Source organism: Chiloscyllium punctatum, chromosome 20, assembly GCF_047496795.1.
Source record: "Chiloscyllium punctatum isolate Juve2018m chromosome 20, sChiPun1.3, whole genome shotgun sequence".
Taxonomy (NCBI): Eukaryota; Metazoa; Chordata; class Chondrichthyes; order Orectolobiformes; family Hemiscylliidae; genus Chiloscyllium; species Chiloscyllium punctatum.
In genome coordinates this window covers 89627441-89642405 of record NC_092758.1, presented here as the reverse complement: position 1 = coordinate 89642405, position 14965 = coordinate 89627441, and the positions used below count along the sequence as shown (strand labels likewise).

The 14965-nt window shown below is 42.5% G+C and overlaps 1 protein-coding gene across 2 annotated transcripts in view; it reads right to left on the bottom strand.

Moving 5' to 3' along the window:
• The window catches only part of LOC140492260 (lysine-specific demethylase 3B-like), a 129443-nt gene extending 115410 nt beyond the window's left edge, over positions 1–14033 (bottom strand). For both annotated transcript variants that reach the window (XM_072591195.1, XM_072591196.1), the window contains exon 1: positions 13706–14033. In XM_072591195.1, coding sequence (XP_072447296.1) covers positions 13706–13882 — 177 coding nt within the window. In that variant the 5' untranslated portion in view covers positions 13883–14033. The remainder of the gene's footprint in view (positions 1–13705) is intronic.
• Positions 14034–14965: the final 932 nt, after the last annotated feature.

Sequence of the window (14965 nt, the reverse complement as noted above, 5' to 3'; positions counted from 1 at the left end):
CATACATATTGATTGGATGACCATTACAATGAGTGAGCATCATCGGTAATGAATAAGCCATCTTCTGTTACACAATGGATGTTCTTAACCTTAACTGGCTTCACATAATACTTTTCACCTTGTTAACTGACCTCACATACTGAATACTTCCAATATTGTTAAATGGCTCTACATAATGAATGCTTTTCCACCTTGTTAATGCATTACCCCGCCTCCAGCACGCCATTGTTAACTGCAAGTTCTTATCTGATCGGAGTCATGCTCAGCTGAACTTCTTGGTTCACAAAACTCAGAACTTAATACTTTCCCTACTGCTCCTACCCAATACACATTCTCAACATGAAGGCCATAAAGATGCTAGGGATTTTGCATTACAGCATAAAGACAATGAAAACACATTGTTTTCATTGGCAACATGGTGCATATCTCAAAACAGTACACTAACGGAAATAATCGATTTTTTTAAACATTGTTTGCATTTGTAGGCATTTCAGCTTACAGAGACATGCATTCTTATGGTAACCAGTTCACTTCATCTATCAGGAAGTTCTATTTGACTCAAAATGAGAAGCCGTAATACTGCAAGTCGTTTTGAGTTTTAACTGCATATTTCATACTTCAGTTTTCGAGATGGTGAAGCATCAGAAACATGGACACAGCTTTCCTTTGAAAAGTCATTAAGCTATCATTTAAATTGTTAGTGCCATCTTTTACTCTGGATAGTGCCATATCAACAAATCTATACATGCTCATCATCAATAAAAATTTGAAGAGGCTTCCATCCCAGCATTAACACTGGATACAGATTTCATGGAAGGCAACTTTGAAGAATGGAAAAGCAAAGAGTGGAAATCTAAGAACTGAAAATACTGGATACACTATATAGATTAAGCAACCACCTTGGAAAGCAAAACAGAGGTAACATTTCAGATCGGTATTCTAAGACATGCTACATCTCTTGATACTTCCAATTCTGATCATGAACTGGAAACATTGTCACTCCACAGATGCTGACTGACTTGAATATTTCCAACATTCTAAGTCATTCTTGAAAAGAAGTAGGTCACTTGACAACTTATCCCTCACCTCTATTATAACTACACATACATTAACAACAATTTCCATGCATCCAGCACACTAATCAGAGTAACGCGCCCCAAGGTGTTTCACCATTCCATTTAGATTCCTTTTATTTGATGGTCAATAAAGATAAATGGTGAAAATATAGATCCAACTCTGACCACAGACACATTACCTATTACAATCAATACAATACAACCAACCAGCTTTTGAGACATCTGTACAACTATCCCTCCAGCACAGCTTTTGTTTACTTTACATTCAAATTGTTGAAAGGCAATTTTCCTAATCCAATAAATTACACATTTTAAAATTTGCAAAAACTTGCAATATATTTGATATTGTTTTCAGTCATAGAGCTGTACAGCATGGAAACAGAACATTTGCCCAACTCATCCAGGCCGACAATACATCCTATATTAATCTAGTCCCATTTACCATCACTTGACGCATATCACTCTAAACCCTTCCTATTCATATACCCATCTAGATGCCTTTTAAATGTTGTAAGCTCACCAGCCTCCACCACATCCTCTGGCAGCTCATTCTGAAAACACACCACCTTCGACATGAAACAATTGCCCCTTAGATCCCTTTTAAATCTTGCCCACTTCACCTTAAAGCAATGCCCTCTAGTTTTGGACTCTCCACTTCAGGTAACATAACTTGTCCATTCACCCTATCCATGTCCCTCATGATTTTATAAACCTCTATTAAAGGTCACCTCTCAGCCTCCAAAGCTCCACGGAAAAAAAACCAACTCCATTCAGCCTCTCCCTATAGCTCAATCCCTTCAACCCTAGCAACACCCTTGTCAATTGTTTCTGAACTCTTTCAGGTTTCACGACATTGTTCCTTTAGCAGGGAAACCAGAATTGTTTCTTGGAATTTCACAAGTTCATATGTTACTGCGTCACATACATTCGATTGTCGTCCCATTCCCGCCTCAGCCGAAGCAAAATGCTAGGAGCCACAGTAGTTTTACCTCCATCTTTATTCTGGGCCATCGAGGGAGTCAGAACGATCGCCCATGTGCACAGAGACATGAGTTCATGATCTTCTCCCTCGCACAGTAGTTTCTTAATGAATTACATAGTCATTTTACAAGGAGGAGCATCTAGATAAGGCAACATACGTATTGATTGGATGACTGTTACAATCAGTGTGCATAAACAGTAAAGATTAAGCTATCTGCTGTTACACAATGAATATTCTTAACCTTGTTAACTGGCTTCACATGATGAATGCTTCTTCATCTTGTTAAATGGCTTTACATAATGAATGCTTTTTCACCTTGTTAACCCACTACCCTTGCCTCCAGCACTTCACTGTTCACTGCAAGTTCTTATCTGATCCGAGTCATGCTAGTTGAACCTTTTGTTTCACAAAACTCAAAACTTAACTCTTTCCTTATACCCTATACACATTCTCACATTCAGTGTTCTAAATCAACTAGAACCTGTAATCTGTCTTTACATCAGGGCAGTTTAATCCAATTTGTTTCAAGGCTTTGAAACAAGTATACAGATAAAGGTAACATTGGACTTTTTTAAAAAAAAACTTTTCTTCCTTCTGCTCTTCTGCCCCCAGTGCTGTCTGTGCATACCTGGGAAATGGCTTATGAACAGTCAAATGCCAAATGTAAACCACAGTAGAATTTCCTTTTGAAATTTCAGTATTCCACTTACAAATCAAACCTTGAGGACAAACGGAAAATTCTCAGAAAAAGTCAAGCAACTTAACTACAAATGGACATAAAAATATGCATACACACAAAGTAACTGAGGAGCTTAGAGACATCATATAGAGACTCACTTCACAAAACTATCTTGCCTGTCTGAGCTTGCAGCCATATTGTAATAGCCAACATAGAAAAATTGAATGAGGCTGCTTCAAAAGGAAATTGAATGGGTAAGTGAAATAAACATGCAGTGCTACAGGAGTAGAGTGGTGAAATAAGACTGACTGGATTCCTCAACAGTGATCTAACATGGATTTGATGGAGCAAATAGCATTTCTCAAAGGGGTGAATAGCACTTTGCATTAAAATAAGTAATTTACAATGACAAATTCAGATGCAAAATATAACAAAATATTGTGACAGCAATGTTATAGATTGCAGGTGTAGGTCTTTTGCAAGAGCCTTTACTATGCTAGCAATTTATCTAAGGCATGGCTTCATGGCAAAAGATCACTCAGACTTTTCCACAAGCAAGATATTGATGAAATTGAGAGATGCTTTAGAAACTCACTCTACAGACTCTAAATATGGTTAGGGACAACAAATGTTGGCAGAAAACTTCAAATGGGAAATATTGAAATGGAAATTTAAAAGGATAACCACTAACAGAAAAATTGAAAATTCATGTTGATAATAAGGCTTATAGACAAAAACTGCACATTGTTTCCAAGGCTTTTCCAAAAAGTTGTAGACATGTCTGCTGATTACACCTTTTGTGTTTTATGCACAAGACTTTCCACAGCTCCCTCTGTGCTGCGCTATCTTGGAATCTCTCTCAACTTTAATAATAGTTTACTTTTTGAATCTTCCTACCAAAGTGCACAACCTTAAACTTTCCTACATTGAGTTCCATCTACCATGATTTTGCTCTCGGACTCAAACGATCAAAGTCTCTTTGCAGATTCCTTACAGACTCATCAGAAAAAGTTCTCCCACTGATTTTTGTTTCATCAGCAAATTTAGATATCTTACACTCTGACCCCTCAAGTCATTACTGTAGATAGTAAATATTTGATGTCCTTCAACTGATCCTCATAAAAGTCCACGAGTTACATCTTTCCAACCTGAAGATGACCCATTAATCCAAATATTCTGACAGCTACATGTAAACCAATCCACACTGACATTAATACAGTACACTAAATCCAATAAGCTCCTAACTGGTGCAATACCTTTTATGCAATACCTTATCAAACGCCTTCTGGACATCCAAACATACATCTACTGGCTTCCCTTTATTGAATGACTTTTACATCCTTAAAAAAGCTTGAGCACATTTGTCACATGATTTCCCTTTCACAAAACCATGCTGACTCAGTTTAATTGTGTTAAACTTTTTAAATTGTCCTTTTCATCCTCAATAACGGGCTCAAGGATTTTCCCAATGACAGATGTTAGCCACTTTCCTGTTTTCTATCACTCGTCCTGCTCCAACAGATGCATCATACTAACAGTTTTCCAAACTGCTGAAAACCCTGAAGAATCTCGTGAGCTCTGGAATATTGGACAATGCCTTCATTAATTCTGCAGCCACGTCTTTTAAAACATTTAGATGCAAGCATCAAGTAAAGATGACTTGTCTGCTTTCAGTCTCAATTTGCTAAATACTTTGTCCCTGGTGATAGAGACAGTAATAAAATCCTTCCCCTCCATTTGAACAATGCTCACGTGCTTTCTTTAGAATGTTTATAGTGTTCTCCACCATGATAAAACATAGGTTTAAATTATCTGTGTACTACCATTTCCCTGTTCCTGTTAACAATTTTCCAGTTGCTTCCTCCAAGGGCTCCAGAAGGACTTTAACATCTCGTTTTTACTTATACTCATTTTGTTTTTATTTTTCTTGCCAATTTACTTTCATAATCAAATTTCTCCTTCCATTATTTTTAAATCACCTGCCAAAAATTCCCAATTTCCCACAAACATATTCCTTCTCATCAAGTCCTTCTTTTTGACGAGAATAAATTTTTGAAGAACTTTATGAAATGGTATCGCTGCTCATACACTGATTTTCGCCATGGTCTATTTTTCCAGCCTGTCTTAGACAATCCTTTCTTCACAACTCTGTGACTGCCCTTATTTAAGTTGAGGACACTGGAGTGAGACATGAATTCTTCTCCCTCAAACTGAATTTGAAATTCTACCATGTTGTGATTGCCACCCCTTAGAAAATCCTTAGCTCCAAGATACCCAATTAATTCTTGCTCATTACACACTAATTACTGGGCCTAAAATAGCCTGTTTATGGGTAAGTTCTCCAAAATACTGTTCCATGAAACTATCCCCAATGCACTCTAAAATGTGTCTTTTACATTAACCTTGCCAACCAGATTTATCCTGTTGACAGGCAGATTAAAATCTCTCAGGACAATTGCAGCACCCTCCTTATGCATATCCATTACAATTTCAAAGAATATTCAGCAGAACAGCCAACTCTGAAAAGTGATCAGCCAATGAAATAGCAGGCTTGAGGAATGTGTTTTTGTGTGTTTGCTTATAGATTCTTAGAAATCTATGCACTGGTTACTGGTCAGGGTTAGTTGTAGTATATACAGTGCAAAACAAGCCCATATGAAAAAAGATCCAGGAAATTGATATACAGTGACAAGTGAAAATTCTGTGCACAAGCTGTTAATTGCTTCCAATGTTCTAAATGCTTCCTGAGCTTGGACATTATCATTGCAAAAATCATAATGAACTAATTTGTATTCAGTAAGCAAAGGTTATCGCCCATGCTATGTTTTCATATTCCTGAAAGTGAAAACAGCATCTTATTTTCATGGCAGTTTCTTCACAATGCACTCTTCTCGACTCACATAGTAGTGTAAGTCAGGCGCTAAACAATAGCATCCCTTTATGTCTCTTATTTCTTCAGGTTCTCCAAAAACAAATGGTTAAGTAAAAAAATTGGTGAGGCAAGCAAGGCCTGATTCAAAACAGTGAGCACCTTAGTTTTGCAGGAAGTTGAGCAGGGGATGTCATGACCACAATAACAGTGCAACTCATACACATGGTCTTAGTGAAATTATACTGAAGAAAGGAAACTTCACACTTCCCCACATAATTGGGTCATCTTAAACATGAGGTCATCCAACTACTTCTCAGGACATCCAATATCTTTCCTTCTTACCGCTTGAAAAATTTAACTGCATTCCCAGCTTTCCTGTTTCAAAAAGCCAGACTACCTTGGTTCCACTTCTGAATGCCCTTAATCGACAGGTGAAAACCATACCAATTTCCATAATGAATCTGAGTTGTTTCAAATTAATTAGCCAGCTGACAGTCTTTTTTTATAGTTTTCTAGGAAAATTATTTACCATTTATCAGACTAGTCAGATTTGTATATTTGCAATAAAATAACTTAATTGACTTATTTCCATATCTATCCTGCAGCAATTAGAAGTCCCAGAAAATGTCAGTCCACAAAAGGAAAAAATACTCCGCAACCTTTGGATGGCAACTAATGGTCAGTTTTATTAATTGACCAATATGTGATAATATCATCGTTGAAACAAATATCAAAATAGATAGTGCTGAGAAAGTCAGTTTCCACTGTAGCCAGTGATTGTGCACAAATAAAATAATAATATTAAGAAAAATATTGCTAAATTAGAAGCTTAACATTCCTCTAATTTTCATTTCAGTGCATGATATCCTCAAGTTAGAGTTTATTTGCATGACCACATTAGACTTTGCTGGACAGGTTTTTCAGAAGATGATTGCCAATTACTCCAATACAGGAGCAGGAATTACCACAGGAACTCCAGATAATATAAATCTCTGAAGCCAACAGAAACTCAAAGATTATTCCTGTCTCAAAGATCGATGTCCCAAATACCATTGACAACCACTGGGCTGCTTCTATCAAGACTCTCTGTCATAAAACTGGAGCAGCACACAGATTTGTAGTACAAAATGGGTAATTTGTAAAATTATACAATTATGAATGGATACACACAGCAGATGGCCAGTCATGTTAATGTTGTTTACAACAGCAATTCAGCAGCTTCAACTCCACTGCTTCAAGTCCAAACATATTAACAAGGAACAAGAGTTGGCTACACAGCACCAATCAATAAGACCATGGCTGATCTGATTTTGACCCCAACACTACATTCCTGCATTTCCCCATACCTTGGTAAACACAAGGTATCTTTCATACCTTGGTAAACAAATCTATGTTTCTCTACCATAAAAAAAGTTTAAAGATTCTGCCTTTGGAGGAAGGCAATTTCAAAGACACTCAGCCCTCAGAGAAAGAGAAGTTTCCTCATCTGTTTTAAATGGGTGATCTCTTATTTTTAAACTATGACGCCTAATTCAGCTTTCTTCCACAAGAAGAAATATCTTTCCAACACCCATCCAGTTACATCCCCTCAGCATCTTATATTTTTCAATTCAATTACTGCTGACTTTTCTGAACTCCAGAGGACATAGGAAAGGCCAGACAGGCTGGGCCTAAGGACATCTGCTCATCCCAGGTATTAGGCTAGTCAACCTTCTCTGAACCACTTCCAACACATTAACATCCTTAGGTACATGAACCAGTTCACCAGATGTGGTCTCACCAATGCCCTGTATAATTCAAGCATCACTGCCCCACCTTACTTTTGCATTCAATTCCCCTCGCTATAAAGCATAACATTGTTTTAGCTTTCTAGAATACTTGTTGTACCAACATACTAACCCACTGTGATTCACGCATTAGGATACCCAGACTTCTCTGCAGTTCAAGAGTTCTGCAATCTCTCACCATATGAAATTTGTTTTATTCTTTCTACCAAAATGAAGAATTGCACCCTTTCCCACACTGTACTCCATTTGCCAGATCTCTACCCACTCACACAACTGATCTATATCCCTTTATATGCTCCTTATGTCCTCTACACAACTCACTTTCCGACCTATCTCTATGTCATCAGCAAATTTAGCTACTATGCCTTTACCATTTATTTATATGATTTGGATGAATGAATCAAAGAGTTGTGGCATACCACTCGTGACATCCTGCCAGCTTATAAAAAGCTTATTCCAACTCTCTGCTTCCTATCAGCCAGCAAATTGCCTATTCACGCCAGTAAGTTAACCTCGACATACAAAGTTTTTGTTTTTATTTGCCCAATAACCTGTATGCGGCAGTTTATCAAATGCTTTCTGGGAACTTAAGTACCATCAATCAGTGCACCTTTATCGATATCACAAGTTTTTTTTCAAAGTAATATTCAAAGTTAAACACAATATCCCTTTCACAAGACTACGTTGGCTCTGCCTGATTACTACGTTCTTACCCAACTGCTCTATTATAACATTTTTAATAATAGCTTCTAAACATTCTCCTTATAACTGATGTTAAGCTAAGTGGCCTGTAGTTTCTGATTTTTGACTTCTCTCCCTTTTTGAATAAAGGTGTTACGTCAGCCATTTTCCAACCTTCCCCAAATTGAATGAGTTTTGGACAATTAAAACTATGACATCAATTACTTCACTAGCAACCTCTTTTAACACCCTTGGTTGAAATCTATTAGGACTTGGGGCTCTGTCAACTCTCAGTTCCAACAATTAATTCAGTACTACTTCCCCGCCAATTGTAATTTTCTTCTGTTTTTCCATCCCTTTCAATTACTAAATTACATCTATTTAGAGTCATAGAGGTGTACAGCACAGAAACAGACCCTTCGGTCCACATCACCCATGCCGACCAGATATTGTAATCTAATCTAGTCCCATTTGCCAGCACTTGGCCCCCATATCCCTCCAACCCCTTCCTATTCATATACCCATCCAGATGTCTTTGAACTGTTGCAATTGTACCAACCTTCACCACTTCCTCTGGCAGCTCATTCCATACACACGCCACCCTCTACATGAAAAGGTCGCCCTTTAGATCCCCTTTATAACTTTCTCCTCTTACCCTAAATCTGTGCCCTGTTGTTCAGGACTTTCCCACCTCAGAGAAAAGACTCTGTCTACTTATCCTATCCATGCCCCTCATGATTTTATAAACCACTACAAGGTCATCCCTCAGCCTCCGATGCTCCAGGGAAAACAACCACAGCCCATTCAGCCTCTCCCTATCACTCAACTCTTCAACCCTGGCAAAATCCTTGTAAATCTTTTCTGAGCACTTTCAAGTTTTACAACATCTTTCCGATAGGAAGGAGACCAGAACTGCACACAATATTCCAACAATGGCCTAATAAATGTCGTGAAGCCGCAACATAACTTCCCAAACTCTTGTACTCCGTACTCTGAGCAATAATTGAAGGCACACCAAATGCCTTCTTCACTATCCTATCTATCTGCGACTCTACTTTCAAGGAGCTAGGAACCTGCATTCCAGGGTCTCTTTATTCAGCAACACTTTCTAGGACCTTACCATTAAGTGGATAAGTCCCGCTGTGATTTGCTTTTCCAAAACGCAACACCTCGTATTTATCAAAATTAAGCTCCATCTGCCACTCCTCAGCCCATTGGCCCATCTGATCAAGATCCCATTGTACCTTTGAGGTAACCTTCTTTGCGGCCCATTACACCTCCAAGTCACTAAATACAATCCTTATTGTCAAACAGCAAGAATAACTATCAAACATATGAATTCCACAAGTATGCCATTCAGCCCCTCAATCATGGCTGATCGGTTTGTGCTCCAAATTCCACGTCTCATATATAAGGTGTCTCTGTGAAGGTGCATAGCCTGAATTCCCACAGTAATCCACATAATTAGGACAGTATGTCAAAATGGCAGTTCACACCAAATATGTAAAGATATGATCAAAATTTGTCAGAATAGGAAAAATCAGTTTATTTAAGATGACATTTCAGAGAGGGGACCTTGTCAACTATGCATATTAAGTGAACTATAAAAGTGCGTTCTCCTTCCAATATTTTGATTGTAAATATTCAATGACTCTGTTTCCTAAGGCAAAGAATTACAAAGTTGCATGATTCTCAGGGAAGAAAAGAAGTTCCTTTATTTCTTTGAAAAAGCAACCCCTAATTTTAAACCAAAGCACCCTCAACCTGTCTGGAGTCACCCGAAAGAGAAAACATAATTTCCACATCCATTCAGAATCTTATATAGTTCAGTCACATCACTCATCATTCTCTAAACACCAGTGGAAACAAACCCAGTCTGTCCAACCTTTCCTCAGAAAACTGATTCCAGGTCTCAACAAACCTCCTCTGAATCACCTCTGATATATTTACATCCTTCCTTAAATAAGGAGACTAAACTGCACACAGCATTTGAATGTGGTGTCACCAATGCCCTGCATAACTGAAGGGTAGCATCTTAACTTTTATGTTCACTTCCTCTTATAGTAAAATACAGCATTCCATTCACCTCCCTAAGGCCAATATAAGCTTCAAAATCCAAAGAAAATATGTCATGCAAAACACGTGTTCACCTATCAGCAAATGTTCACCTGTGGTGTCTTTATTGGCAAATATACAAAACACTATATCCTTTCAATTCTAAAACTAAACACTATTGAATTACCTTGGCATGTTTGATTAAGAAGTACTTCTTTTCTGCATGTTCTAGTGTTACTAGTTTCATTAATCACTATGATAACATGCTAAATGGAAGGACGGGAAACAAGTTTGGTGAGAAAAATCAGTTATATTTCATGATATACTTTGATTTGATTCTTAAGAAACAAAATCACAGAGTCATAGACATGTACAGCACGGAAACAGACCCCTCGGTCCAACCTATCCATGCTGACCAGATATCCCAACCCAATCTAGTCCCACCTGCCAGCACCCGGCCCATATCCTTCTAAACCCGTCCTATTCATATACCCATCCAGATGCTTCTTAAATGTTGTAATTGTACCAGCCTCCACCACTTCCTCTGGCAGCTTATTCCATGCGCGTACCACCCTCTCTGTGAAAACGTTGCCCCTCAGGTCTCTTTTATATCTTTCCTCTCTCACTCTAAACCTATGATCTTTAGTTCTGGACTCCCCCAGCTGAGGGAAGAGACTTTGTCTGTTTATCCTATCCATGCACCTCAATTTTAGAAATCTCTATAAGGATCCCCCCTCAGCCTCTGATGCTCCAGGGAAAACAGCCCCAGCCTACTCAACCTCTCCCTATAGCTCAAATACTCCAACCCTGGCAACATCCTTGTAAATCTTTTCTGAACCCTTTCAAGTTTCACAACATCCTTCCGATAAGGAGAAGACAAGAATTACAAGCAATATTCTAAAAGTGGCCCTAACCAATCTCCTGTACAGCCCGAACTCCTGCACTCAGTACTCTTGGCCAATAAAGGAAAATATATCAAATGCCTTCTTCATTGTCTTCTCTACCTGCAACTCTTTCAAGGAGCTATGAACCTGCACTCCAAGGGCTATCTGTTCAGCAACACTTCCTAGGATCTTTTCATTAAGTGTCTAGGTCCAATTAAGATTTGCTTTCCCAAAATGCAGCACATGATCATTTTATATTTGTGAAATTGTTTGACTCAAAAGCACACTCAATCTGTCGCTCCTCCGACATGCGCACACATTTAAGCTTATGGGATGAACTTTTTTTTCAGAATTACATTTTATTTTGCTCAAACATTGCATGAATCCTTGTGAAACTCAAACCATACAGAGGGTTTGTCAGTCTGACATCGCATTGGGACATAGACACACACCTATTGTTTAAAAAGCTGAGCTATCTCGATAATATAATTTCAAAGAAGTTCTGGGATTTACATACCAAAGAACAGAAACCAGTATATCCTATTCTAAAAGATGAAAGTTTGAATCTAAGGTGTTGACTGCATCACATCTCCATGACACTGGACTCCTTTGGTTATAAATTTTGCCAGCATGATCTTAACCTCCACAACTACCCGATGAAGAAGCAGCACTCCAAAAGCTAGCGCTTCCAAATAAACCTGTTGGACTATAACCTGGTGTTGTCATTTTTAACTTTATCCACCCCAGTCCAACACTGGCATCTCAAAGTCTTAAGATCAGATAGTGATGGGGACAGATCTCAAGCTCATCTGAACCAAGTCTTGATTGACTTTGTTTGTTTCAGATCTCCACCAATACTGAGCTCTTCAAAATTATTGTGATGACAATGATTGGATGGAGTGTAAATGTAACTTAGACAGGACCTTGCCAAATAAATTAGACAGAATCGTGCCAAGTATTCAAATTGACTTCAAGGTCTGAATTATCCAATTAACTATCTGCCCATCAACATTTCAGATCAAATGATTTCTCTCAAACAAGCATGACTAGACAGGTAGGTTGATAACACAATGATTATAGGTTCCTAAAACATACACCATGTGCTGATAGCGATGAATCGTTTGCAAATATCTCCGTGAACTCACATCCCTTACTCATTCTCAGTTATAACTAATCACAACAAACCATTTAAAATGGAACAAGTTTTGATTTGCCTACAACGCCTTCTGAACGGAAGTCTGAAGGACTGCTCAGCAAGCTAAATGAAATAATGCAATGCCAATTTATATGAACTCCAGGAATTTCAGTGAAACACCCAGTAAAACTACTCTGAATTCATACTTTTATGCGTTTCGTGTGATGTCATACACTTGAGGTTATGCAAAGAGAAACCTCACCACAGGACACCAGAAAAGCCCTCTGGCCTTCGACCAGCCATTGTAACCCGACACTTAGTAATCTAGTCTTCATCTCCAGCCGTATGAGTAAACTCCCCCAAATTACTGGTGTAATTTGCAAATAGATCTTCCAATGGTGCAACCTCAAAGAACAGGCATGCACACACACACACACAAAACACTGCAGAAAGCTGATGTTTCCCCCAGCCTGGACGGCTGCGAGCGCGTTTTGCAGCAGCTTCTTTGTTGTTTGTTTTAAACCGAGTGTAAGAGAGAGACTCTGTGTGTGTGTGTGTGTGTGTTTACACTCGGGGGGAGGGAGACAATGCCAAGCGTGCAAATGCGTCCTTCTGCCAGCTTTCCCCCAACACACACACACAGAAACAACCACCTCAAGGTGAGGGAAAACTGTTCCAAAGATAGCCCTAGGCTGAAGGAAAGATGTTTTAAGGGGAAAGCGGCAGGGTCGACGCAAGTTGCTGGACATGTTTGTGTTGAATGTAGAGTGTGCACCAGGTGGGAGTGGGGGGTGGGGGGGGCAGGGAGAGAGTGTGGGGTGGGGGGGTGGGGTGGGGTGGGGTGGGGGTGGGGAGTGAGGGGGGAGGAGGGGGGAGGAGGGGGTGGGGGGTGAGGGGGGAGGAGGGGGTGGGGTGGTGGGGGAGGGGTGGTGGGGGTGGGGAGGAGGTGGGAAGGGGGTGGGGTGGGGGGGGGGGAAGGGGGTGGGGTGGGGGGGGGAAGGGGGTGGGGTGGGGGTGGGAAGGGGGTGGGGTGGGGGGGGGAGAAGGGGGTGGGGTGGGGGGGAGAAGGGGGTAGGGGGGTGGGGTAGAGGGGTAGTGGGGTGGGGGGGTATAGAGTGGGGGGTAGAGGGGGGTGGGGGGGTGGGTAGAGGGGGGTGGGGGGGGTGGGGGGGGTAGAGGGGGGTGGGGGGGGTGGGGGGGGGTAGAGGGGGGTGGGGGGGGTAGAGGGGGGTGGGGGGGGGTAGAGGGGGGTGGGGGGGGGTAGAGGGGGGGGTAGAGGGGGGTGGGGGGGGTAGAGGGGGGTGGGGGGGGGTAGAGGGGGTGGGGGGGGGTAGAGGGGGGTGGGGGGGGTAGGCGGGGTAGAGGGGGGTGGGGGGGGGGTAGAGGAGGGAGAGGGGGAGGGGGTTAGTGAATGTGAATGGCGGCCGCCTCGCCGTCTCCCCTTCACCTCCCTCCTCTCTCCCCTTTTGCTTACATTGAGGCTAAACCCCCGCCCCCCCCCCCCCCCCAAAACACACGCACAAGGCCCAAGGCGGTGTCCTCCCGCGGACTCACCGTCAGTGAGGGCCCCAGGATGACGGCCCGGATCAGGCCAGCGTGCCAGTCCCGCTCCCGGAGAGAGGAGGACGCGGACTGGCCGGGCCGAGCGGCCCCACTCGCCGAGTCCCCGAACAGGCACAGCAACCGCTTCCCGATCAGCTCGGTCCCCGCCGCCGCCCCCGCCACCGCCATGGAGAAGGGGCAAGGAAGAAAGAGGCTCAGAAAAAGGGAAGCCGGACGTTCGCTCCTTTCCTCAGAGGCCAACGGTCAGTCTTCGAGAGAGAATCACAACGATTCCGCCATTACACTTTCTGCACCGCCACTGCAGCCGAACCCACTGAGCCCCACCGGAGCAGCGCCGCCGCCTGTCCGGAGGACCAGCACTGCAGCCCCTAGAGGTAGTGACAGCGCCGCCGCCTGTCCGGAGGACCAGCACTGCAGCCCCCTAGAGATAGTGACAGCGCCGCTGCCTGTCCGGAGGACCAACACTGCAGCCCCTAGAGGTAGTGACAGCGCCGCCGCCTGTCCGGAGGACCAGCACTGCAGCCCCCTAGAGATAGTGACAGCGCCGCTGCCTGTCCGGAGGACCAGCACTGCAGCCCCCTAGAGGTAGTGGCAGCGCCGCCGCCTGTCCGGAGGACCAGCACTGCAGCTCCCTAGAGATAGTGACAGCGCCGCTGCCTGTCCGGAGGACCAGCACTGCAGCCCCCTAGAGGTGGTGACAGCGCCGCCGCCTGTCCGGAGGACCAGTACTGCAGCCACCTACAGGTAGTGACAGCGCCGACGCCTGTCCGGAGGACCAGCACTGCACAGGTAGTGACAGTGCCGCCCCCTGTCCGGAGGACCAGCACTGCAGCCCCCTAAAGGTAGTGACAGTGCCGCCGCCTGTCCGGAGGACCAGTACTGCAGCCACCGAGGCAGTGACAGCGCTGCCGCCTGTCCAGAGGACCCGCACTGTCTTGCAATAGGCAGCAACTGTGCTTCGAGTGGAGGAGCACTGCTAGATTCCATTTGCAGCATCATCCATCGGGCTGTGTGACTGCATAGAAACAAAGCACTTTGATGTGGTTGGAAGGTGCATTTCAACAGATTGCATTTGTATAGCACCTTTAATTTCTTAAAATATTCCAAGGAGTTTTGTAAGAATAGTAAATCATATAATCCCTTCAGTGCGAAAACAGGCCCTTTGGCCCAACAGCGCCAGAGACCCGGGTTCAATTCCCGCCTCAGGCGACTGACTGTGTGGAGTTTGCACGTTCTCCCCGTGTCTGCGTG